Here is a 27,093-nt window from a genome sequence, read left to right as displayed (position 1 = left end):
AATTTTTCTTTCAAGTATTTGTCCACTTAAGTTCAGAGTTATTCGTCGAAAGTGGATTTCAAAAAGTGGCATCAGTTTTGACAACATACATACCCTTTTTAGCAATATGTGTAATATACGATCGCATTATTTTAGAAAAGTGAAAAGCAGATTAAATTCGTATCGTTTACTAATAATCATATGCTTGTAAAATATATTCTAATCTTATTACTGTTTAAATACAAAGCGTTACCGCAGTTTTCATAATTTGAACGTTTCAGTTTTTATTTTGGGTACAAATATTTGTCCGATGTGATGCTGTGTTACCAAAACTGTGAGAAACATCGGGCAATCAAGGTTATTGCTTCTTTATTTGAATGGAAATTATCTTTTTCTTATTTGCTCATTTGATTCTTAAAGGTATGTAATGGCTATGTGCTTTAATATTTTTTTAAAAAAAGCACAAATTTACCTTCATGCTCGTTTGATTTCATTTTTGAAACGCAATACAATTTACTTCATACGATCATCCAACATAACATATTTACTTGTACTACTTGTTTTTATTCTATTGTAAATCATATATGTCAAGTAGTATAAATTAATAATTATATGTCCTTATGTTTGTTTTGGAATCTAATGTTTATTTTGTATCTCACAGTTTCAAGACGAAATCCGAATAAAGACCAATAAAACTTAGGTAATTGAATCTTTTGATTAATGTGAGTATTTACATGTGTAATGCAAAATTTCTTGATAGTCCCTTCAATACTCTATTGCTTAAGTTTACAAGATCATATAATTTAATTTTATGAAACATTAATAAATCTATTGTTCTATCATTCTTTTAATTTTGTGCAGCAATATGTTTACAATTCTGATTACTATATCTAAATATTTAAAATTTTCATTCAATTTATGCTTCTTTGATCTATCATTGTTTCAACTTTATAAAGTAATATATTTTTAATTCTGATTTGTAATTACTGTAATTTGGAACTTTTCTTTTTTAAATAATTATGTGTAGCAACCACATGTTATTGTAAAAAAGTAATTGTCATTTTATCTAAGAGCATCTATATGTTTTAAACTGAACATTAATTTTCAGGGGAATAATATTTTGAAATGTTTAGAAATTTGCATATGCTTTCTTACAAAAGCAAACATTTTTTCCAATTGAGAACTGTTCACTGTGTATTATATTAAGGTCTATTTTGTAATATTATTTTTTGGCAATCCACAGGAAAAACCTGGAAAATACAAGGAATTTAAAAATCACCTAAAATAACAGGGAATTTACAACCTAGGAAAATACAGGGAATTTTGTTTCATATTTTTTTCTTTTACGAAATGGTGACCATTCAAAGCGTAATCTATGGGATATTTAACCATGATATTTCAGCTATACTAAACAATTTCATTCTCATTCATTATAGCATTATAACCAAGGCATGATTGCTTCAATACTTGTCTAGTAGGGTTGCAAAAATCCCACCTACCCAGTAAAACCTGCCCGGGTTTTACTGGGTAACCCACCCTAAAGTGGGCTTTACTGGGTTCTTCTAAGATTGATTTCTTTTTTATCCTTTGTTATGTTGAAAAGCTATTCTATTTAAATATATATGTAGTCTAGCCTAAAAAAACTAACCTATGGTGAAAAAACTAACTATGTTGGAGACACGTCAGTCACCTTGCTGGCTAGATTTGACTGTATGGCTATTGATTAGTCAGTGCCTTTCATTTGCTTTCTTTGCAAATAAAATATTTTCCTCAAATATTTTTTAAGACTAAAATATAAATTAAAAGTAATCCTGTGTTAAAATAAGTTTCAAATGTGTGATGTGTGTGAGTAAATATAACATTTTGCATAGTGATGTCAGAGGAAACTTTTTCAGACTTTTGCATTAATTTATTTGTATTAATTTTTAATTACCTATATGTTAAGTCAATTTATAAAATTAAACTTTATCAATATTAAAATAGGCTGTTTTAAAATAAGGTACTTATCCCTGCCCTCTCTTTCAAAAAAAACTCCATTAAAACATAAAAAACCCAGAAAAGCCCAAAAATACCAGAAAAGCCCATTAAAACCCAGAAAATCCCACCCCGGTTGGGTTTTTCTAGAAAAACCCGGTATTTTTTGCAACCCTGTTGTCTAGTTAATGGGATCAATAAAAAAAAAAAAATTTAAGGCAGGTAGCTATTAATTTTTACAGACAAACTTCAAAATTTTTACAAATATGAAGTATGGGCCAGGATAGCCCGGTTGGTAGGGCACTTGGCTCATGTCCGAGAGGTCGTGGGTTCGATTCTCGCCGGCCAGAGACTCCCTGTGTAATAAATGGTGATTGATGTGCGTTAAATTTGTTGGGGTTGCAAAATCCTTCAAGTTCCCATAATAAATCAATACCTCTGGGGGTACGGATCCAGGACCTCCCTTCTCTTCTGTATTGGGATTAAAATTTTTAGTCGTAAACCCAAAATTGGGTAGGCTGTTCACCAGGGTGCGTAGTGTTTTTAAAAAGTGCTTAAAAGTGCATATTTTTGTTTTTTAAAAGCCCTTAAAGGTGCTTTTTTCATTGATTATTTTTTAAAAGTGCTTTATTTTCGAAAGTGATACTTTTTTCTTTACCATGTCGATTTTCACCATGTATACAAAACCACGTTTTCTAGTACCATGTCAATTCCGTCGAGTTCTTTACCATGTCAATTTTCACCACGTATACAAAACCACGTTTTCCTCATTGTTCTATTCGACGTTTTCACAATTCATTCAACCATAACACATTTCGGCGTTCTAACCGTCTATAGCACATGAAAGCGCCAATCATTTTACATTTTTGGTGAAAATACTTGCAAGTCCATCTACTGAGCTGAATTTGGTGAGATTGTTGCACTCTCATGTATAACTCTGCAGCATTTTGCAAGATATTCTCAATTTCTGGCTTCAGCTTCATTTTCGACACTCTGATATCTAACCAAAAGATCTCTATCTATTTATGGTGGCTAATGTAATCAAGAAAAGAGTTCTTTTTGTCAGAAACTGATTATTTTATCATGATCATGTAAAGTCTTTGAAAATTATTTTGCATTTTGTTAATGTATATAGCTCTTTAAACTATTTGAGTGCTTAAAAAGTACTTAAAAGGTGATTATTGAAAGAATTGGCTAGACAACCTGTTCACCATCGGTTATAAAATAAAATATGAAGCTTGAAATTCTATGAGAGAGATATCCCACCACATATTTTCTTACGTGGTATGGCGTTCTCTTAAAACGCCCATATTGCCATTCACCTCAAAAATGAAATAAAATTCACACTTTTAAACTCTTCTGATGATTTATTCTGATAATGTATAACTTTGAAATATTTTAGTATAATTTTTTACACTTTTTTCAATCAATGTTTTATTTTTTAATAAGTAACATACAATTAATTTTCCCTTTATTGCAGAATCAGCCGCTCATTTATTTTCAAGTATTATCAAATTAGATTTTCTTTATTACCTAGACACAAATGTAAAATATTTTTTATAGAGAGATGGCAAGGTTTAGAACTGAATAGATTAATCTATGGTTTAAACCATCCTGTCCAAAACTGTCTTAAACTGTTTAAAACCCTTAAGTTTAAGTTTTATATTGCATTTTTTTTTTTTTAAATCTTTTTGTAAGCTTCATAAATTGTGTAGACTTAACTCTTAATTTTAAATTATAATTATTCAAATACTTTCAATATTGCATTGAACCAGTTAAAAAGAATGGAATGGAAAAAATAATCCTGTATCCCATTCTTGATAGAAATTTTATGAGCTTGGAGAAAAAAAAATTTTTGTTTATCTTTCTTAAAACTCAAAAAGTCTTACTTTATAACTTAAACTTTGATTCGTAGAATCTCCATTTTCCTAAGCATACTCAGCTATAACTTCCGTTTGTTTTATTATTGTATATTTTTGTTGAAAACTTAACATTTTCAAGTTTATATTTATCTGTCATATGTATGTATAACAAAATGTTCTGCATTTTTGTAATTAATTAAAAAAAAAGAACACTAAATTTTTTGTGAGGAATTTGCACTAGGTATTCAAAGGGCTCCCATGGGTCAAGGAGAATAAGGAAAACCTTAAATTGTCAGGAAGTATTATTTTAATTTTAAAAATCAGGGAAAGTTGCATTATTTGTTAAATATGTGCACTCCATAAATAGCCTTGTTGCAGTACTTGCATTCTGCATTTCTTAGATGGAAGGAAAGTAAATTCTGCATTTGTTTCATGGTGTGTAACATTTTTAAAAAGCACTTGTTTTCAATTTTCGTTTTTTAAAAGCCCTTTAAATATGCTTTTTTTTTCATTGGGGATTTTTAATAATTACTTTATATTCCCTTTTCAAAAATGAGATTTTTTTTTCTTCTTTATCATGTATTATGCAAAAGCGTAGTTTTCATCTTGTTCTGTTAAACGTTTTCACTATTCATTGAACCACAACTCATTTCTGCTTATCATCAGACCATAGCCTATGCAAGCACCAATCATTTTACGTATTTAATAAAATATTTGCGAGTTTGCATGTGCATCTGTTATGAGACATATGTCACAGTTTTGAGAACTTTCTGCTAAAGTAAATTTTAATTTTACCAAATTTTTTTTTTATTACACAGGGATGATTGTGCTCCAGAAGAGCTACAGATTTCCGGATTATTCGCTAATTGCAATCCGGAAATTCAAGAAATCATTGATCACATTTATGTATAAAAATTCTTTTATATTTTATTTAAAAATATTAGAACTAGAGAACTAGAATTTATACTTGACTTCTCTTTCATTTGTAATTATTTTTTTGGTAGAATAATAAATGTGATTAGAAATAAAAGTAAACTTATGCATAATTATTCATTTAAATTATGCTGCATATAATTTATTTTGAATGTTTGAAAATATCAATGAATTAAATTTATAAAGATATAAATTTTTGTTGTTGCTGTTTTTATTCATTTACCTCGCACTAGAGCTGCACAATGGGACCTGAGAATGATCCGAAAACATGCCATCACAATTTCAATCCTGTGCAGAGGGGATGACACCCCTACTTGAGTAACCCGGCTACCTGCACTCGAAATCGAGCACTTTACTGTATTACAGTTAAACGAGGACCAATACCGCACACCCTTGATCCCTACGCAGACTTATCGTCGTGGACACCCGCCCACCCACTGATCGCAGCCAGTGATGCTTGACTTCAATGATCTGCTGGGAACCGTGTCTTAACGATCAGTCCACAGCGGGACTTTAATTTTTTAAAGTGGGGTATTTAATGATTTTACTCAAAAGATTTTTCGAATTTTTGTGTTGGGCTTACAATCACTCCTGATTATATTTAGTTTTTCTTAAAATATTCTCTTTGGGTTGTTTTTCAAATCTTTGCAGATAATATAAAATTTACTTATAATATAGATTGCATAAAATTTCATTACTATATAATATCTAAAATGTTTTTTGCTTTTTTCCCCCTTTAGGTTTACAGATGAAAGAGGGAAATTGGATCATATCAAACAGTTCTGTCGACCTGTCTTAAGTTTGAAGTTAATTCTTTCATTTTTCAAAAATGAACAGAAGAATATCCAGAAAAATGGAACAAAGTTCTGTCGAGCTTTCTATGAGTAACGGAATCATCAACAGTCAGTCAAACTGGTCTCGATGTAATTCCTTCTCCTCTTCTTCGAGCGACTCAACCCTGTATTGCTCAAATTCGTCTCAACACTCAAGTTTCTCTGGTCGCAAGCGACTTAGAAAAGACGAGTCTATTGGCAAGATGGTGAAAAGATGTCGCAACTCTTCTGGCTCTTCTGCGTCTAGTAATGTGTCTTGCATGAGTGATAAAGATATAAATCCTCCCGCTCAGGTGTCACACGAAATCAATTCTATTGAAACTTTAGATGATATGTCACCTTCGACTTTTCAACACGAAGCATTACTGAGTAGTAGACTCTCGCATCCTTTGGACATGAATGCTGTGTTGCCCTTCCGGCACAATCTGCGACGCAACATACGCAGAAAAGCATGCAGCTGTGATTGCACTGCCACCTGCACAACTGTTGTGGTTAGTAGACAATATAATGAAATAGGTGAACAAACGGTTGAAGAAAAGACAGTTATATCTCGCACTAAGGTGAAAACTTTCGTTGATAGCAATAATGCTCAAACACCCATCAGGCAAGTCCAAATGTCGAAGGTATCCTTTCAAGAGAACGTGGCTCGTGAAAACGAATGTTCATTTCAAGAGAACATGGCTCACGAAAAGGAATGTTCATTTCAAGAGGACATGGCTCATGGAAACGAATGTTCTTTTCAAGAAAACATGGCTCATAAAAACGAATGCAATAGGAGACGTCGTCCTGAAATTGAAAGATTGTATGAATCTTTGCATGAAATTAAATGGGCTAAAAACTTTTCTCCGGATAATATCTTGAGACAGCTCGATGTAAGGCAAGCTGCTTCGTGTTCCGCTTTTGGCAAAGTATCTGGGGAAAAGCCTGCCAAGATGAATAAAAGTTCCACAGCCAGTGGCCAAATTTATACAAAACTGCCAAGTGAATCTCCTGGCAAGTCTAATTTTAAAAGGTGCAATAAGTCGTATCTGACGCGATCAAAGATTCATTCCTTGCTGAATTTTGAAGATAAACTGGAAGAGGAAGATTCAAATCCACCAGTGCTCGAAAAGAGTATTATTATAACAGCCGATGAGACGTTAGATATTGATTTTCCTAATTATAATACGTTTCCAGTTCTTTCCAAAGAGGTTTTGACTCCTGAAAAAGATACTAACAATATAGTAGATTTATCCTCTACTTGCAATGCAATACAAACTGAAGTGTTAAATTTCGATGTAAATTTGCATAGCGATGTCGACAACCATATTAGTGAAATTGTCGATTGTTCATCAACGTTTTTTGACGTTGCAGATACTATTGACCCATGTGTTGAAGAAGTGGGTGCCGAAGTAATCGTCTCTACTTCCTGTGATAATGACTCTAAGAATTTGCCTTTGTTGACAGCGGTAAAAGAGATCCACTCCTCAAATGCCCCGCTGGAATGTCCTCCCGTGTTAGAACAGTGCGAATCATCGTTTAGTTCTGTTAAAGACAGTTCAACGACAGCCGACACATCAAACGTCAAAAGTGATGAATCGTTTAAAGATTTTTTCCCTCCCGTGAATTCCCATTTCATTTGTGACGAAGATTATTCCCTGTCATCATCTTTGCTTGAAGACTGTAAAAGGAACTATTCCGACGATAATGGAAACCTTGAAAAAATCTTAACTCTTGATGACAATTTTGAAACTCTCGAGGTTGGAGTCGAAAAGAGTAATGACATTCAGAGCTTCTGCGATATCGATAAAGTCGACGATGATTCGGAAGCCGATCTACAATTAGTCCCCGCTGATGAAACGAAGAATGCTATCAGCAAGCCTCCTGTTTTAGAACAATGTATACCAAATAATGTGTGCTATGTAAATATTAAATCTGAAATATGCATCACTGAAAATATTAAAAGGAAAGATATCGATGAGAATGCAAAGGATTCTTCGGGTGATCGAGCAAACTTACTAATTCATAGAACAAAAAACTTTTCAACGAAATCTGAAAAATTGTGTAAATCCGTAAAAAGTAGCCTTAAATCTGAATCATACATCATCTTTTTGGGAAGACGTATTTTAAGAAAGTACATGAAAATAATCAACTCAAAAGCTAAAATGCGATGGAAAATTCCTAAAATGTGCAATAAGCAGTTAAAGAGTTCTGCCAATAGCCTTAAAGCCTCACCCATTTCTAGTAGTGTCTGCAATATGGAAAATATGTTAACGCACGACGGTTCATTGGCCATCAACTGTGCACAAATGCCTCTCTCCGTAGGGTCGCCTATTTTTTCTTGTTCATCCCCTTCACGAATAACTGAAACTCACTCTGTGAATAAAAAGTGCATATCATCTAGTGAATCTACAGCCACTGTTGTAAACCCAAACTGCGCAACTGTGATACAAAGTTTCAATCAAAAACTTTCCTTTTCGACATCAAGAGAAAATATAACCCTAAACCAAATAAAGAATTCATCTAAAACGGATAAAAAACTGTGCTTAAATAATAATAGACAAACAAAGAAGCCCAACAACATCTTCAAAAATCATTATTCAGAAAATTATGCTGATATTCCTGGTTATTCAAAAATCCTGTTGGCAGCTAAGAGTAAGTTTGTATGATTGTATTAAAGTTATATAATTTTTTTTGTTGTCAAAAATTGCTGTAAGTTGCGTATCATTTTTAAATTTTAAAAGCCTTTAAAGGTTCTTTTTTTCCATTAGTGCTTAATTTTGCCTTTTTGAAAATGAGATTTTTTTTCTTTGCCATGTCATTTTTCACCACGTATAATGCAAAGCCGTGCTTTTCACATGGTTCTATCAGTGTTTTCATCATAGAAAAAAAATGGGTGAGACCCATTATAGACCTAAGTGACAACACTTATTTTTAAAAAAAATCTTAAAAAATAATTTGTAATCCTTTTAGGATGAAAGGTTTAAAAACTGCAATATTTTTGGCTTATTAAAAAAAGGTTTTTAGTACAAACACTTTCGTTCGACAATAAGAAGAAAATTCTAACAGAAAATAGCTGTAAGGTTGCATGCTTTCTGGGATATATACTAGAGTAAAAAGTGTGAATTTTTTTTCTAAGAACAGTGATCGATTACCATGCAAACACCAATAGTTTGAATAGTTTATCACTAGGAAAAATAAAAAGTCAGCCGAAATCTATTTTTCTTCGTTAAAATGAAGTTTTTAGGTGCTGAACTCCCTAAGTGATAATGTCTCTGAATATGCTTGAGATTACCGAAGTCAAGCATCACTGGCTACGGTCAGTGTGAGAATGGGTAACCATTAGGATCAGTCTGCATAGGGACCGAGGATGTGCGGTATGGGCTGTGCGAGGATGTGCGGTATCTTCGTTAAACTGTTCGACCATAAAGTGCTCGACTTCGCGCGCAGGTCATTGGGCTACTGAAGCGGAGGTGCCATCCCCTCATCAGAGGATCAAAATTGTGATGGCATGTCTTCGGATCATCCTCAGGGATGTTTCCCAGACCGTCGCCAATAGCCCATTCTGCAGCTCCAGTGTGACATAAATGAACTACAACAACAACTAAATATGCTTGACAACCAACTCTGTTTAGTATTTATAGTTAATTAAAGTAATTTAAAGTGTTTCGAATCATACGACAGCAACTTTTAAACTGGTCTGAATTTTTTTAATTGCTATACCCTAGTCGCGATGCCTCAGGGGATAGAGCGTACGTCTTCCAATGAATTGGACCGGGTTCGAATTCAATGATGGCTGGTCGATACGAATCTGCATCCGGCTTGCACAGACCACAGTGCTGACTTGAAATATCCTCAGTGACAGACGGATCATGGGTTAGAGTCCTTTTGCCGTCAGACTAACCATGGGAGGCTCACGTGGTCTTCATCTCCATGTAAGGTAAATGCGGGTTAGTTCCACTGAAAAAGTACTCCATGAATGCAAAATTCCCCCAATACTTGATACAAGAGCTCCTTTGTTTATTATATTGAGTTCAAAAGTAAAAGGCTACAGAGTTGAACATTAGAAGTCGTAAACCCAAAAATTTGGTCAGCTGTTCAATGACGGTTACAATAAAAAATGAAAAAATTGTTTAACCCTTAACCGGGATAGCCTGGTTGGTAGGGCACTGGGCCCATGTATAAGAGGTCGTGGGTTCGATCTCCGCCGGCCGAAAACTCCCCTTGTAGTAAATGGTGACTGGTGCACGTTAAATCTGTTGAGTCACAAAGTCCTCCATGAAAGTTCCCATAACAAGTCCTACCTCTGGGGGTACTGATCCAGGAGTTTCCTTGTCTTCTGGATTGGTTCAAAATTGTAAGGCCGCGGAATTGAACATTGGTAGTCGTAAACCCAAAAATTGGGTCGGCTGTTCAGTGACGGTTACAAAATAAAATACAAAGAAGAATTTTATACCCCTATGCTTTTTAATTTACTTATTTTAATTAGCTTCTTGGTTTTGAAAATTACTTACTATTTGAGGATTGCAATTTGTTAGCATCTCATTTTTTTAAGAAAAAGTATGCCTAGTTTAAAAATGCCTTATTTTATGTGCATTGAGTTTTCGGGCTGTAAAAATGTGTTTAACTTTGTTAAAATTATTGCATATCTTTAAAGTGCTTAATTTTATGCATGTGAAGTTTTTTAGTTCTATTTTAAACAGTATGAAATGTAAGAGGGGCCCAAAACATTTCTGTGCCCGGGGGTCCTGCTTGCTATTAAGACGGCCCTGTCCCTACCCTGTAATAATATTGCATGTGCTTTTTAAGAATACTGTTAGCATGAACATAAAGTTGTCGTTGTGTAAAAATAGCCCTTTTGAAAAAAGAAGACGTTAGTTCCTTCTTTGGAAGAGAGAACACTTTTAGTTCTTTTTCTAAAAGCGGTGCAATACTGATTGGTTAATAACAGTTATACTACTAAAGGGGTTTAAAAAATGTAGTACATTAAAGTTACTATAGGCTTCCATAAATTTTGCATCTGTCCTAATATTATAAAATTTATTATGACAATTTTTTATATCTTGTTGTGCGGGGGGGGGGGCTCGTCTTAGAAAGGTTTAGGAATCCTCTATTGTAAGACATTTTTAAGATTTAAAAAAGTTCTTAAATGTGGGATAGAATAAAGCACATTATATTGAGGCACCACAATATTTTTCCAGTGTTGGGATTTTGGACTTCCTAAACTTATTTTGGACAGGACACATGGATTTTACTGTCCTAAACTGTCTTAAAGTGTCCAAAACCTTGAACATTGGTGAAAGGTAATTTAATTCTATATGCGTAACAATTGTCCACATAATAATTGTATAGATTAATAAATATTTGATACTTTTTACACAATTTGCTTTAACTTGTTAAATTAGAATGATATAATAGGAAAAGATTTATAATTTGTGAATCTCCACAATTCAATGAACAACAAAAGTGAATACCTTTAAATATGACTAAATATGATTTTAATGCTGTTAAATAATGTTTTTGCATAAAGATAAATAGTACAGTATTAAAAATAATAATCAACTTTTTTTTTAATAAAACAATAACTTTAGCTTCATTTTTCCTGTGCAAAAAGTAACTTTATTTTCCACAATACTTATTTTTAATTGTGACATAATTTGAATAATTAGGACAGAATTGACCATTCTGTCCTAAACATTGACAACTCAGTATTTTTCTCTAACTTTAGTAATTTTATTCTATGACATGTTATGCAGAGTTTTTTTTTAATAAAAAAAAATGTTTATTATTTTAGAAAAGGAAGGACGTGCTGAGGAAAAAGTAAAAGTTCCTCCCCGAGTGTTCACCTGTCATTTTCAAACCATAAATGTTACCCGTGATAATGATTACATCCAGATTGTTTTGAAAATCACCAGAGGGAAATCTATATTCCTCACTCATGAGGTAATATTATTATTATTATTTACAGCATTGATACTATTTAATTGGTTCTTGTAATATCTCATTCATGCATAAAAAGTGTTTTTAAAAGAAGAAAAAAATACTCTAATACAGGGTTGTGTTCTCATGATCCTTATAAGTCCTTAAAAACTGCTTAATTTTTATTTTGGAAAATAAGGGTCCTTAAAAGTACTTGGTATCCGTGCACCTGGAAACTGAATTTCGGTATTTAACAAAATTTTTCATGATTTTAACTATTTTTTTAAAAAAAATCATGGATTTAGGTCGTTGAAATTTTTTTTTATTTTTAAAATGGAATCCCCCCCCCAACTTCATGGTGTTCCGAATATCTGAATTTGTGACAAAATCCCCACTCACAATCATATTTTATTAAAATATAAAAAGTTTTTATCATGTTCTTTAAATATTATGGTGTTCTTTCAAGAAAGGAAAGGAAAAACATAATTTCTGGAGCGAAGTATCTTTTAAACTTCTGTGATTTCAGAATTATTATAATTTTTTATTTTATTAATTTAAAATTCTAGTTGGAGCAAGCCAGTCATTGGCAAATTTTTTTTATTCCGAAATGAAAACAGAAAAATCAGGAGTATTTCTTTCCTTTATGATGAACGAGAAGTAACTTTGGAATATAATTTTGCTGAAGAAAAAAAATTTGCTCAGCTATTATTTTTTCAGCTATTTTATTGCTTCAACTCTTTCTTTATTCCATTTTTTTTTAAATTTAAAATCAGTAAATATGAAGATGCAGAATATAACAGTTTTGGTTATACCTATCATTTTAATTAATGTTATTATAAAACTTTTTAAATTTATTATTCTGTTTTTGTCGGAGAAAATAGTAGCTTCATTAAGTCATGAAAAGTTCTTGGAATTAGTCATGAATTTGAAAATCTAAAGTATAGCTGATACCCTGTACTTAATTTTGGTACAATGTTTTTAAAAGTCCTTAATTTTTCTGCATCACTATTACTTGATAGGAAAATTTTTTTCAGTCTTTCAAAAATACTTATTTTTTTAAAAAAAAAGTCATTCTTTTATCACCTAGAATGAGACCATGCATTGAGGGTAGAACATTTTGGAAAGACAAACTTTTTGGCATTGCTTAATATTTAGCGTGATTGGCCCACTACTGAATATGTGATGCGTGCCTAACAGCGAAATATAGAAACTTGTGTTAATAATTATTTCAATGTTTTTCTCAAATTTCTTTATTTGCTCTTTTTTAAATGTATGAAAAAAAAATTGTGAATCTTGATTTCTGCCCTTAATTTTACAATTCAATGAAATGAAATGATTAAGAATGGAATATGGTTTAGTTTCACAGATGTTGTTAACATTTAACAATCTGAAAATAGTTTTTTTAAGAAAACACAACCCGGGTTTGCAGAAATTACCTGATCCTACTTTGGCGAACCATGTTAACTAATGCAATTATATCAGTACATGTGTTATAATAAAATTGTTTTTTATTTGTTGATGTTTTTAAGAACTGTCACTGGTGGTATATTTGATGATAAACAATCATACTATTTTAAGGTCCTTAAATTTTTGAAAAAAATTTTCAAAAAAAAGTTTGCTACTCATTTATCTGTAGACTACTCTCTGCAACAAATTGCTATCAATTATACTTCTTATTTTTTATTATTTGATTGAGTATTTGCTGAAAAAGTTTTTTAATTATTGGCTACTCAAATTTTAACTTCATTTTAAATTATGTCATTTTATAGGCCAAAATACAAACTTACGATGAAATCAGAATTAGTCAAATAGTTTCAAAGCAATCAAATAAAAAAAATTCAATACTTAAAAGCTATTTACTTGGTCTAATTTGTTAAAAAAATATAAAAGGGAGTGAAAGTTAATATTCAGAAAAAATGTGATTTTTTATTCTGATTTCATTACTTAAAGAATTGTCAGCTTAAATTTTATTAGTACTAATTTTGTGATAGTACTAGATTTGTTTATTTATAAAATATATTTATTAATTATTTAAAAGAAAAATATTGATATTGGGCCGATTATTCGGTCTTAGGCTATTCAACCAAATCACTAGTGGTCAAGCTTCAATATACTGGAAATTAACAACAGTAAGATCTATTATTATTTTAAGAATAACTATTACACTGTGAAGAAACATGTAGGTATGTGATTTTCCTATTTTAACAAAANTTTTCAGTCTTTCAAAAATACTTATTTTTTTAAAAAAAAAGTCATTCTTTTATCACCTAGAATGAGACCATGCATTGAGGGTAGAACATTTTGGAAAGACAAACTTTTTGGCATTGCTTAATATTTAGCGTGATTGGCCCACTACTGAATATGTGATGCGTGCCTAACAGCGAAATATAGAAACTTGTGTTAATAATTATTTAAATGTTTTTCTCAAATTTCTTTATTTGCTCTTTTTTAAATGTATGAAAAAAAAATTGTGAATCTTGATTTCTGCCCTTAATTTTACAATTCAATGAAATGAAATGATTAAGAATGGAATATGGTTTAGTTTCACAGATGTTGTTAACATTTAACAATCTGAAAATAGTTTTTTTAGGAAAACACAACCCGGGTTTGCAGAAATTACCTGATCCTACTTTGGCGAACCATGTTAATTAATGCAATTATATCAGTACATGTGTCATAATAAAATTGTTTTTTATTTGTTGATGTTTTTAAGAACTGTCACCGGTGGTATATTTGATGATAAACAATCATACTATTTTATGGTCCTTAAATTTTTGAAAAAATTTTTCAAAAAAAAGTTTGCTACTCATTTATTTGAAGACTATTCTCTGCAACAGATTGCTATCAATTATACTTCTTATTTTTTATTATTCGATTGAGTATTTGCTGAAAAAGTTTTTTAATTATTGGCAATTAAAGTTTTAACTTCATTTTAAATTATGTCATTTTATGGGCCAAAATACAACCTTAGAATGAAATCAGAATTAGTCAACTAGTTTCGAAGCAGTCAAATAAAAAAATTTCAATACTTAAAAGCTATTTACTTTGCTAATTTGTTAAAAAATATAAAAGGGAGTGAAAGTTAGTATTCAGAAAAAATGTGATTTTTATTCTGATTTCATTACTTAAAGAATTGTCAGCTTAAATTTTATTAGTACAGTACCGAACCCGTTATACGGAAATCAGAAAACCAAAAAACCGGAACAATATTCAATAAATTTTCCCGCCATTTAAAAAAAAATAATTTCCCTCATAAGATTTCAGGATTTTTTGTTCTTTTTTGAAAGATGTTTACCTTACTATCATTTTGCAAATAATCATTAGTGTATTACTTCATCGTTTTTTCTTCTTTTTAAGATTACTTCTAAATATTTTTTTTAGTTTGGTTTAACAATAAAAAAAAACGGATTTTTGTAGCGATTCAGAAAACCGGAAAAAAAACAGTTATCCGGAATAGCGATGGTCCCGATCATTCTGGATAATCGGTTCCCTACTGTACTAATTTTGTGATAGTACTAGATTTGTTTATTTATAATATATATATATATTAATTATTTAAAAAAAAATATTGATATTGGGCCGATTATTCAGTCTTAGGCTATTCAGCCAAATCACTAGTGGTCAAGCTTCACTATACTGGAAGTTAACAACAGTAAGATCTATTATTATATTATGAATAACTATTACACTGTGAAGAAACATGTAGGTATGTGATTTTCCTATTTTATCAAAATGGAATTGACTCTTCTTTTGAGGTATCAAGGGTTTGACAATTGAAAGTTCTAATCAATCTCAACTAAACAGCATTTTAAGGAATATTTTGGTCTGTTTGTAATTGAATGTTTCATCCAACTGAATTACTGCAGGGCCCGACTTAGCCAAATTGGGGACTGGGGCAAAAGCTTTTCTGCCCCCCCCCCTCTGCTTCACTACTTCTGTAATGAAGAATTGAACTTTATGGAAGTATTTAAATTTTTCACCATTTGAATTTGTCCATCGTAATTGCCAAAATTTGGCTGAATTCTGCACTAGAAAGCAATGGATTTACAAAACATAGATTTTTTGTCTTCATACGATAAATTAATGAAGAAGCTAACCTAAAACTGACTGTTTTTTACACTCTACTGATGTTTTGTTTTTTAAAAAAAGTTCATTTTATTAAAAATTTATTAGGGGCCATTCACTAATTTACACTTAGCTTTCTTAATTTACTTAATTCTTTACATATTTTTATAAATTTGGTATTATCAATATTAATCTTGTTAATTTTTTTGTTGAATATACTATTACAAATAACATTTATTTAAATTTTAAGAAAATTACACTCGATAACCTTAAATAATAGTTAAATTAATTAGAGTTTTGAATTACCTTTTACAGAATTAAATAAAGTCATTATTAATTTAAAAAATAGTATGAGCCACTCAGTATTGAATTTATTTAAATTTCTTTTGCCAAAAGCTCCTTTTTTTTTAAAGAAATATTTCGGCAATATTAAATAAATTTTTAGGTCTTTTCCAAACTGAAACACCATTTCTTCACTTGCTGTATCATGAAATGGTGCATTGTTAGGGCATTTTTTAAAGAGTTCTGCTTTTCATGTTTGTCGGTAAAAGACTTAAAATCATTGGATGTAGAAAACGCAGAAATTTGGCAAAATTCAAATTTAATGAATGTTGGACTAGATCAGTGTTTTCATCTCAGAAAAAAAATGGGTGAGAATTTCTCACCCTTTCTCAAAAACAGGGTGAGATTTCAAAAAGTTAAGTGAGATTTCAAAAATTAAAAAAAAAAACACGTAAAGAGACTTGAAAAAAAATAAAATTTCTTTAATTATGATGCATTTTTAACATCTTCTAATTTTTAAAGCATTGAATATTTTTGCTGCATCATCCTATGGAAAATGTTCTACATCTACTTTTTCATCAGCTATTCTCATTAGGTTGCTCAAATGCGTATTTGTTTCGTTTTGATCGCTTCTACCCACATTTGTTTCATTTTCATTTGTCCGTTTCGGAGTAGAAGATATTGGCTTTACAAGGTATTTGTCCATCTTACATTAACGAGCAAAAACTTTTAACGTCTTACATGAAGAAACCTTACCTACGGTAAACACGTGGTTGCAGAGAAATGCGTTCTGAAAGAGGTTCCATGGTTCTGAAGGATGGTGTTCTGTTGTTCTTAAAGGTTCTGAACAATACTGGTAAATAGGGAAGCTAGATAATGGGGCAGATGTTGAAAATAATAAAAGATCCAGGAAGAAAAGTGAAACTGATTTTATTCTAAATGGCGCAAATGAGAAAATTTTTTCAAAATGCGAGAAATTCGCGAATTTTGAAATTTGTTTACAGAATGCGCGAATTTCTCGCGGTAATCATTTTTTAATGCGAGAATATAAAAAAATATGTGAGATTCTCGCGTTCTCGCGCTGTAGTGAAAACACTGGACTAGATACCACAAAAGCGATGACATCCTTATCTTCTTCAGAAAAAAAATTATGTATTTAGGTGCCACCTCTTTTTATTTGGCATGCGCAAAAATATTTATTAAAAGCATTGCTTCTTAAAAATAGGTTACTGTACCATCTTAAAGTGTTGCATCCTGTAATGAGAATGGAAGAAACTTCTATTAAGTCAATAAGATATCTGGCAACAGTAACCCCATCCATTATAAAACCTGAAGAGGCATCTTTATTACTAGATGAAGGGACAAGGTTATGTGGGGAACCAGAAGGTTATTCTTCTTACTCAAATGAATATGCACCAATTGATGTGTTTTGGAAAAACTATTTTGTGAAGAAAGATAATTTGGGAAATATCAAATATCCTCTTATGACAAAGCTCTTTTGTGTGTACCACATGGGAATGCCGTTATTGAAAGAGGTTTAAGTGTGAACAAAAAGCTACTTGACAATAAGGCAAGTTTAAATTTGTATAGTGTTAATGGTTTGAGAGAAGTTGTGTCACATATCAACAAAGTAGAGGTTTAAATAACTTTAAAATTGACAAAGATATGATTAAAGTGGCTCGTGCAGCATTAAAAAAATATTCTTCTCGATTAGAGGTTGAGAAAAAAGACAGCGAAAAACACTGAAACCGAGGAAAGCAGATTAAAAGCTGCTGAAATTGATTTGCAAAAAAAAATTGAATGCTTCTCAGGATCTCTTAGCCGCAGCTGAAAAAAATATTAAAGATGGGTAAAATAATAAAGACAAGTCTATTATGGAAAGCGGGTAGATCTTCTTATCTGAGGCTAAGTCGAGGATAGCAGAATATTTAACAGCATTGGAAGGTACCAAAAAGAAACTTAATTTGTTAATTCAGAGACCTTCAAAAAAGTGTAAAAAATAAGATATGTTATTAATGAACAAAATTAAAAATTCTTGTTTTAATTCTACTTATTAACTATGCTCCAAATCTTTGTTTTTCTGCTCCAAAATTGCATTTTTGTTGCTCCAAAACCATGTATTGCCTCTTGAAGCCCTGCCCTTCTAATGTGGGGCACAGGGCAACTGCCCCGTATGCCCCTACCTGCCTTTGTTTGGCTCTGATCTTCTTTAAGAGTATTAAGTATTTGTGTATTTGTTCTGTTCAGTAAAAAGTGCTTAATTCAAATATAACTAAATATAGAGCTACCAACTGTAGTGGATTTTCCAGTAGTCTACTGGTTTTTACCACTCCTGGTTTTTGTACATTTTATAAAATTCCCTAAAATTGAGTAAGTTTCTTACAAAAATTCATATTGAAATAGATTATTTGCTTGTTTGAATATTTAAATAAGTATTACAAATACATAATGAAGCAAGCTTCATTTATAGAAATCAATTTAAAGCTTTTTTTGTTGTTCTAAAATGTTCAGTTGATTTTTATTCAGAACTCCATTTTAAATTAATTATAAAAGCTCTTTTAACTATCTTTTATGAATTAAATGCCTTTTACTTTTTAAAATTATGAATAAACATAGTGCATAACATTTCAAGTACATTTAGTGACCATCATTACTGGAAAATATTGCAGTTTTTCTATTTTGATAACTATAAAAATCCCTAAAATTCCCCACAATATAACGTACATTGTGCAACAATTATTATGAAATTTATAATATTTTTCCTATCCTTGTGTGCAGCTATATTAGTAAGTGAAGTAAGCTTACTAATATAGCTGCCAGCTATATTTAGTAACTTACTCAATTTTAGTTCTGCCTAAAAGTTATGAACATTCCTAATAATAATAATATAAAGATGTTAAGTGAAGTAAGAAAAGTTAAGTGAAATTTTTTTATTTTCTTACAGACTTTAGTTGAGTTGAAGGAAGCCATAAATAAAGCTGGTAATGACAAAGATTGTAGGCTATTAATTTTAAATGGATTTGGGCAAACATTTTGCCTTGGGCTAGACGTAAGACCTCTTGTGGAAGATCATAAAAAGGAAGTTGTTGGTGATATTGCCAATGCTGTCAAGTAAGTGCTGTTCTGTAATATACTTTAGTTTTTAAATTCTTAAACTATGAAATAATGGTTCTTTAACTATAGATTAATGGATTACTGCGAAATCTAAAGTATGGAATTGTTGATCATTTTGAAGATTTTTTACATTGTCAGGGATCTGTCCTGGACAAATTTACTTCTTTTTCGTGGTACTATCACAAATAATTTCACAGGACTGCCACTCCACAGTGAAAACCTGGAAAATACAGGGAATTTAAAAATCATCTAAAATAACAGGGGAAATGCAGGGAGTTTTGATTTTTTTTTTTTTTTGTTGCATGAACAGGGAAAATGATGACCACTTAAAGCGTAATCTATGAGATATGTAAGGATGATATTTCAGCTATACTAAACTATTTCATATACTTCTGGCATTATTTAAGTATGTTCAGCTTTTCCTTTTTTTCTCTAACTTTTCCAGAAATTGTAACTTGCATAATAATATATGTATATATATAGCTCACATCATCATTATATATACAGTGTAACCTCGAAAATCCAGACTGCTGGGAATTTGGAAAGTTCGGATTTTAGATACCGTACTTAAATTGATAGAATTATCGAAATTTCGAATTCGCCAGGCTGATTTCACGATTAAACGTGCGTGGGTAGACTTTCGACGTCAATTTTAACAACTTAACATAAATATACATTTTAAATAATAAATAAGAGACATTAAAAATCAAACTTTTGTCATTTTCTCCCGTAATCGATCTTTTATATAACATAATATTAGCAATTAAAACTAAAAATATAGGCTTAAAACGCGAGCTGAATTTCAACTTAAGACTGAAACAGAGGCTTCTAGACTAGACTGTAAGAGCTGATACTAATCCCTTTTTTGTTGGGGGATGAAAGAACTTTCCCAAAGGTTAAGAAAGAACCAGTTTTCTTTCTTCACAAGGTGGTATAAGAATTCCTCCTCCTGCAGGCCTTATCTATGGAAGGGGAATCCCCTCTGCATTCTTTGTTATCTATAAAGAGCTGATAAGAATGACTGGAATTTCCTTATCAGCTATGAACTTTCATTCATTCCCGACCCCTACCTCATCAACTACTGCTTCATTGTTAGAGTAGAGTTGTGGTTTTGCTCTATTACATTTAAATTTTTATTTTAAAAGAATTTTTTTTTTCTGACGAACTCAGCATAAGAGTCCGGGGTTTTAGAGATTTCCCAATTTCAGGAGTCTGGAATTTCGAGGTCCTATTGTATATATATGAGCCCAGTATAGCTCACACAAGAGCACAGTAATTGTGTTTTCCCTATTAATGTATTGTGTATAATATGTACAGGGAAAACACAAATTTTTTTCCAGATTTGTGTGCAACCCTGAATTAAACTTTAGGGAAAATGGTAGTTTGACAAAGCACTTTTAAAAAAGCAAGTTTTAAGATTTTTCCCCCTTGACCCTGCAAAAATAAAATTTTCTTATCCCCCGTAAAAAACGGGGTACACAATGAGGCCCTGTATTTTACCATGTATGCGCCTCTAAAATAAGTGTTTGGAAGAGCTTAAAATAAGGAAAATCTCCTTCTAAAATTCTTAAAATTAGGAAGCGCGAAGTCATTTTTCGATGTTAACGTAAAGCCCGATATTGACCCATAATATTTTAAAATCCCGGGTTAATTACGTATTTATACTTGTTATTAAACCCTTTCACAGATTGTTATTATGACTTAATAGAAGAATTAATTTCACACCCTGTTTGTAAGAACACTTCTCTTCCCCGTGATTTTTTTAAAAATGAAATGCATGGCAGAATCACGGCGACATTGTTGCAGAATGTTAATTCATTGTAGAGAATTATTATTATGTTAAATAAAAGAAATGTAGAATCCATTTTTTATATAGAATTGTTTTAAATTTTTAAATTTAGTAAAGCTTAAGTTATTAAGGTTTTTTATTTATTTATTCCAGCGTAAAATCAAAGCAGGAAATTGTCTTTAGCATAGCAGTAGTTTTTTAAAACAAACTTGTGATCCCGGCAAAACTTTAAATTCATTCTTTGAAAAAAGTAAATGTTAAAGTATATANAGTTGAAAAACATGAAACTTTCAAAATGTGTCCACACTTTTGGCCACCACTGTATATATATATATATATATATATATATATTCCAGTAAATTTTATTAACTTTATTGCAATTACTTTAATTAGTGTTATAAGAGTATTTGAAATCAAGCATATGCATTTATTTTGTTCCACATTGGAGAAACGGGAATTAAATTTTATAAATGCATATAAAAATAACTTTTTGTCATATCAAAGTTCCTATTTACTCAAAGGATAAAAATATCAACATTGCTGTCAATTTTTTAAAAATTATTTAATAAATAATAAAGAATGTGTATTCGAATTTCTTTTCATTTTGTATAAACTTGTTTTTTATTATTATTCTTTAGCTTTAAAGAAACAGAAACGTCTAGCTAACTGATATTCGCTGAAATTATGTGGGTAAATTAAATAACATTAAGTGAAATTTTAAGTATAAGTAGATTATGGCAATGATGATGGACAGATATATTTCTATTGACTAGATTCTTGAAAGTGTTGATTAGCAGTACCAAATGCTTAACCTGAGACTTTTTCAACTATTTTAATTAAATTATTTTACTTATAAATGTATAATGTATTCATATTACTATTTTAGAATTCTTCATTGCAAGCATTGACAAACAGTTAGCAAAAATAAGGAGGGAAATTAAAAATAACCATACTTTATAAATACTATATTGCAGAAACAGGAATTAAAATTTATAAACTTAAAAATAAAAATAATTTTTAACTGTAGCAAAATTCCTGTTTACTTAAAAAATAATAAATATAAGCATTGATATGTTTTTAAATATTTAATACACAGTAAACTGCATACTGACATAAACTGTATTAGTAAATATTTACATAAAAAGAAAATCCTTCTACTCTAGTAAGAATAAAAGAAACAAAATGAAAATATATTATTTGAATTATGGAACATTAGCACGATGATGGATTCATATTTCTCAATGATTATGATTTGTGAAAACACTGATTTTCAGTACCCAATTATAAAATCATTCAGTACCCAATTATAAAATAAAATCAATCCTAATGCAGTACCCAATTATAAAATCATTCATCCTATATCTAAATTTATAATATTTCTATCACATCTGCGACTGATTTTAAGTAATTAGGCTGTAATAGATCATTATTTTAACTTAGAATTAAGGGGAATGAATGATATTTTATATGACCTTTAGCAACACTGATTTCAGCCGAAAAGAAATATTGATTAGCCCCGAAGAGCATATTCATTTCTACAGTTGTTTTAGTGATAAATAAACAGTTTGAAGTTTTAAAATCTTTCTTTTATTTTGGACAGGCTATCCAAACTGTAAATTTAATTCGCAAAATTTGTACTAATAATTTACAAAGGATGTTCATACGATATAAGTGATATCAAAACTAAAAGAGCATTGAAATAGCCTTAGCAGATGGAGGAGGCACGTTTCCATTCAGCACATGTGACATCATAACCAGTCAGGGATCGTTTTTTATTGCATCACCTACGGAGGCCTTTTTGGGCAAATTAAATGTTTAATAACTAAATAAATAAACATTTGATGAAAAAAACGACCAGATTTTTGATTTCAGGAGAAAGGTTCCAATAAGTTGGGATTAAAAGTTTAAAAAAATTAAGAGTGGGTGTAATTGTCCATTATATTTAAAAGATGCCTTATTCGTGCATCGAAGGGGTAAAAATGTTCTCATTTGAGAAGAATGAAAAATAAAGAATATTGAAGCAAAAAATTTCTTTTCTTAAGAAAAAAATTTTTTCCTCCACATTTATACTATTCATGATACCCTTTTCACTCATCAGAGTGCTGCTGATATTTTTTATTCCACTTTTTTTCACTGATATTACAATTTCTAATTATTATTTTTTTATGTGATGATGATTTATGAAAAAAGAAATAATTAGTGTGTTTTCCTCTTACAAATTGTGAGAATATCGCCCATGATAAAAATATTGCATATTCATTTTTTTAAAAAAATACATACAATTTTATTCTATCCAAATAGACTTATTTTGTAAATACAAGGTTTCTGTTACTTTAAATTTAGTTAATAACATATATATTAGTTATTGTTAAAAGTATATTGCAGAAAGATATTGGTGCTAGAGAGGTTTGTCGCAAAAAAGCCCAAAAAAATTCTGCCACATGGGGCAGCGATGCGCTAGCGCGTCGTCGGTGGCAGCGAACGTGTTAATATAATTTTTAATTTTCTCAAATAATTGTGTCTAATTGCACAAAAAAGGTACCTCTTAAAAAAACCTAGACAGATCCCAGTAATTAACCACTGACAATTTCCAGTTGGTTCACTAATAAGAACTAACTGTTTTGTCATTGTATATGGTCCTCTATCTACTCAAACTAGCAACTTGATTGTTCTACATGGTCCTTTACTTTCATGAACATACTGGATTCTGCATTGTTCTTTCTATATTTATAATTTTTGTTCTTTATATTATTTTTTTTTTAATTTATTTTATATTTTTTAGTTAGTTCAAAATTTTTAAAATATGCTGTTATAAAATTTTGTTTTTCAAAGTTATATGTATTTACAGGGATTTGATTAGTACATTGGCAGACTTCCAAAAGCCTTTATTTGCCATTGTGAATGGTGCTGCATATGGCCTTGGATTAACGATTTTAAACCATGCAGATGTTACACTGGCCACAAGCAATGCATCTTTTTGCATGCCATATTCAAGACTTGGATACATGCCAGAAGGGGGTGCTACACTTACCCTCCCACAAGCTGTTGGAACGACTATAGTGAGTTTCTTTATGTTGCTTTCAAATCTGAGCCAATAAAATATGGCAATATTAAAAAATAATAATTTTTCTTAAAAAAAAAAAAAAAAAAAAAAAAAAAAAAAAAAAAAAAAACTAAATTTGTTCAAAAATCAACCTTTTATTTTTCACAATATTTTTTTAAAAAAATGTTATAATTTCTGCATCACAGGATGATAAAAAAAAGACATCTATTTTTAAAAAAAAATTGTTTTTAAATATAAATATATTAGTTTAAATTGAAAATTCAAAATAACTGAAAAATGTGCGAACAGTTTTGAAGGTCATAACATCAGTTTCAGTTACTGACACTGGTGATGTATCACCACTATGCTAAAAGAATTGAACATGAATAAAATAAAAGCATTCTTGAATAGTACTGTAGATAAATAAACCTGTTTATGACGAACCAAGCACTTAGTCCCTAATATTTTAACCTGTATGGCAAGGCCAAACTTCAGTTATGTTTTATTGAATGAGAGAACCGATTGAACTTGATTACTGATTAATCTTTCTTTGTTTAAATTGAAGAGTCAAACAATATTAATAAAACATTATACTTTTAAAAACAAATATCCTCTAGTATATTTAATTATTAATATGTTATTAGTTCTATGTTTATTTTACCTCTTAAATATTGTTCAGATAAAATTGTGACATAATTTGAGTAAAAGGGTTTTGGACAAAGGGGTTTTGGACAGGACAGTTTAAACCAGAGTTTAAACAGTGGATTAATCCACTCTGTCCTAAACCTTGCCAACCCTGCTGCCAAGTCTCCTGTATTTTAGGACTGTCTCCTATTCACCTGTACATTCTCAAATTTCTCTGTGTCTTTTGAAGAAATTTTAAAAAAAAATTTTTTTTTCTGATAAAATAATTGATGATGGCAAAAATACTTCTCTTATTCCTCAACGGATGGTGCTATTGCCAATACTGCAGTATGTTGAGTGTTTATATTTTAACAATTATAAATAATGACTTTAAAAATCTTAATTAGAGATTAAGATTTAAATAAATATTTTTTACTTCGCTAGCTGTAAGTGCTGATATTATTTCCAACTTTGAATTTGATTTACATGATTATGCGTGATAAAAACTTTACTTGTAGCTTAAAAAATGCTGCTAGTAAAATCTCCGTTATTTTATTTCTCTAATGTTGGCTGGTATGAGTAACAATATTTGCTTGTTCTTTATTTTATACTCATTTATACAAAAATTACAAAAAAAGAAGGGAAATAAAAAATAATCACTCTATATTGCTTTTGAACTAAACATTGAATTTATACTTATCAAAATTAGTTTGCTCATTTAGAAGGTAAACTTCAAATATGCTAAGATTCCAGATTCATACCTTCTGTATAACTCATTAAGTAATAATTAATGAGAACACTTACAACTAAACTTGTCAATGTTTCTCCATTTTAATGATATGTAGAATGCCCGGATTACAAGTTTATTTTTTAACGACAGTGCCTAATTTTTTTAATGGTCCTACCGTATTTTGTATAAATACCTCAGATGTTGTAATACCATTGCTAGTGATTACATTATTGTTTATTATGTCAAGCTGTGGTTTGCTAGTTTGTTTACTTTTTCCAAGATGTTGTAAAGTTTTCTAGGGAATCACAGCGACATTCTTGCGTCAAAGAGTTCTTGTTGTGAGAATTTTTATACTTGGCATCTCTTTCATCTGTAAATATTTTTTCTGGTAGAAACTTCTACATAATTATTCATTTGAATTATGTTGGGAAAATATCAAGGATTTAAATTTATAAAGACATTAATTTCTTGAAATGTGTCGTTAATGATTTTACTCCAGAAATTTTCCAAATTTTTGAGTTGGGCTCACAATCACCCCTGAGATACAAAAGTGTACTGCACCATGTGAAAGGGTCTTGAAGTACCATTCTGTGTTATTTTTTACAACAAATATAAAAATGGAGTAGACCTATTTGTTATTTTATTTTTATATTTTATAACCCTCGTTGAACAACAGACCCAATTTTATGGGTTTACGACTACTAATGTTCAACTCCGTAGCCGTTAATCATGAAAAATTACTGAGCGTCTATTTAAGGGAAAAAAGTATTACTGGTAACTTTTCTTGAATGCCCTCTGCTGAAGTTTCCCACGACGATGCCCAGGTTATATTGGTATTTCGAAGGTAATCTAACAATAATTTACTTTGATGAATCAATTAACAACATAGGTATACGGAAAACTAACTAATGTCTGCCAAGTTGGTTATCAAAGTCGCTGTCAATTAAAATCTTTTAAGGGAAAAAACTTGTTGCGAATTTTGAATATCTAGGAACTCTTTTTCTGTTCCCTTCCTTTAAAATCTTTTTTGTGAAATAAATAAACCTTTGATAGTGTATTAGGCAAAAATTTTTCATTCAAAAATATTTAAGTACTACTGATCAGATCTTGTCCTTGTCCGAGAGCCCTTGGCCAAAATATGTCTAATAAGAGTTTTATACATAAAAATTTTGTTTATCTGCAAATTAATCTTGACTTAAAAATCAGGGTTGAGGTTTTGGACATCCTAAACTTGTTTTGGACAGGACACATGGGTTTTACTGTCTTGAACTGTCCAAAACCTAGAACTTTGGTAAAAGATAAAAATTTCTATCTGTGTAATCATTATACACATAATAATTACACATATTAATAAATATTTGATACTTTTTACACAATTTACTTTAACTTGTTAAATTAGAATGATATAATAGGAAAAGATTTATAATTTGTGAATCTTCACAACTCATTGAACAACAAAAGTGAATACCTAATCCTTTAAGTATGAATAAATATGCTTTTAATACTGATAAATTATGTTTTCCCATAAGGATAAGTAATGCAATATTTAAAATAATAATCAACTTTTTTAATAAAACAAAAAATTGTCTTCATTTTGTTTCTTGCTCTAAAATTAACATTTAATTTTTCACAATATTTTTTAATATGTCATAATTGGAGTAAAAGGGTTTTAAACAGTTTTGGACAAGACAGATTAAACCCTGGTTTAAACCATGGATTAACCCATTCTGTCCTAAACTTTGCAAATTCTGACCCATTCATATCGAAATTGTGATTTTTACCTGTATAAAATGCTGATTTTGTGTGCTTGTTTTCTAATTTAGGCAATGGATTTGATTTTAAGAGGTCAAGTCATAACAGCCGAGCAAGCCAGGGATATTGGACTAGTTAATGAAGTGGTTGAGGTTCGTCACTTGCCGCAAGACTTAGTATCTCGTGTTAAAGCAATAGCTCAAAACTCTTCACCT

The 27,093-nt window shown here is 30.5% G+C and overlaps 1 protein-coding gene across 2 annotated transcripts; it reads left to right on the top strand.

Moving 5' to 3' along the window:
• Window positions 1-78: 78 nt before the first annotated feature.
• LOC107437468 (uncharacterized) lies at window positions 79-27,093 on the top strand (the record flags this gene model as incomplete). 2 transcript variants are annotated; one of them, XM_043054134.2, is given in 7 exon segments in its annotated part: window positions 79-399; window positions 641-679; window positions 5,489-8,215; window positions 11,355-11,503; window positions 18,771-18,937; window positions 23,578-23,788; window positions 26,950-27,093. In XM_043054134.2, coding segments are annotated over 5 exon segments (3,309 nt in total), but the record flags the coding sequence as incomplete, so codon positions are not given.

The sequence above is a fragment of the Parasteatoda tepidariorum genome, chromosome 9 (genome assembly GCF_043381705.1).
Source record: "Parasteatoda tepidariorum isolate YZ-2023 chromosome 9, CAS_Ptep_4.0, whole genome shotgun sequence".
NCBI lineage: Eukaryota > Metazoa > Arthropoda > Arachnida > Araneae > Theridiidae > Parasteatoda > Parasteatoda tepidariorum.
Note: the sequence above shows the minus strand (reverse complement) of the source record. Positions and strands in the feature narration are given on the sequence as shown.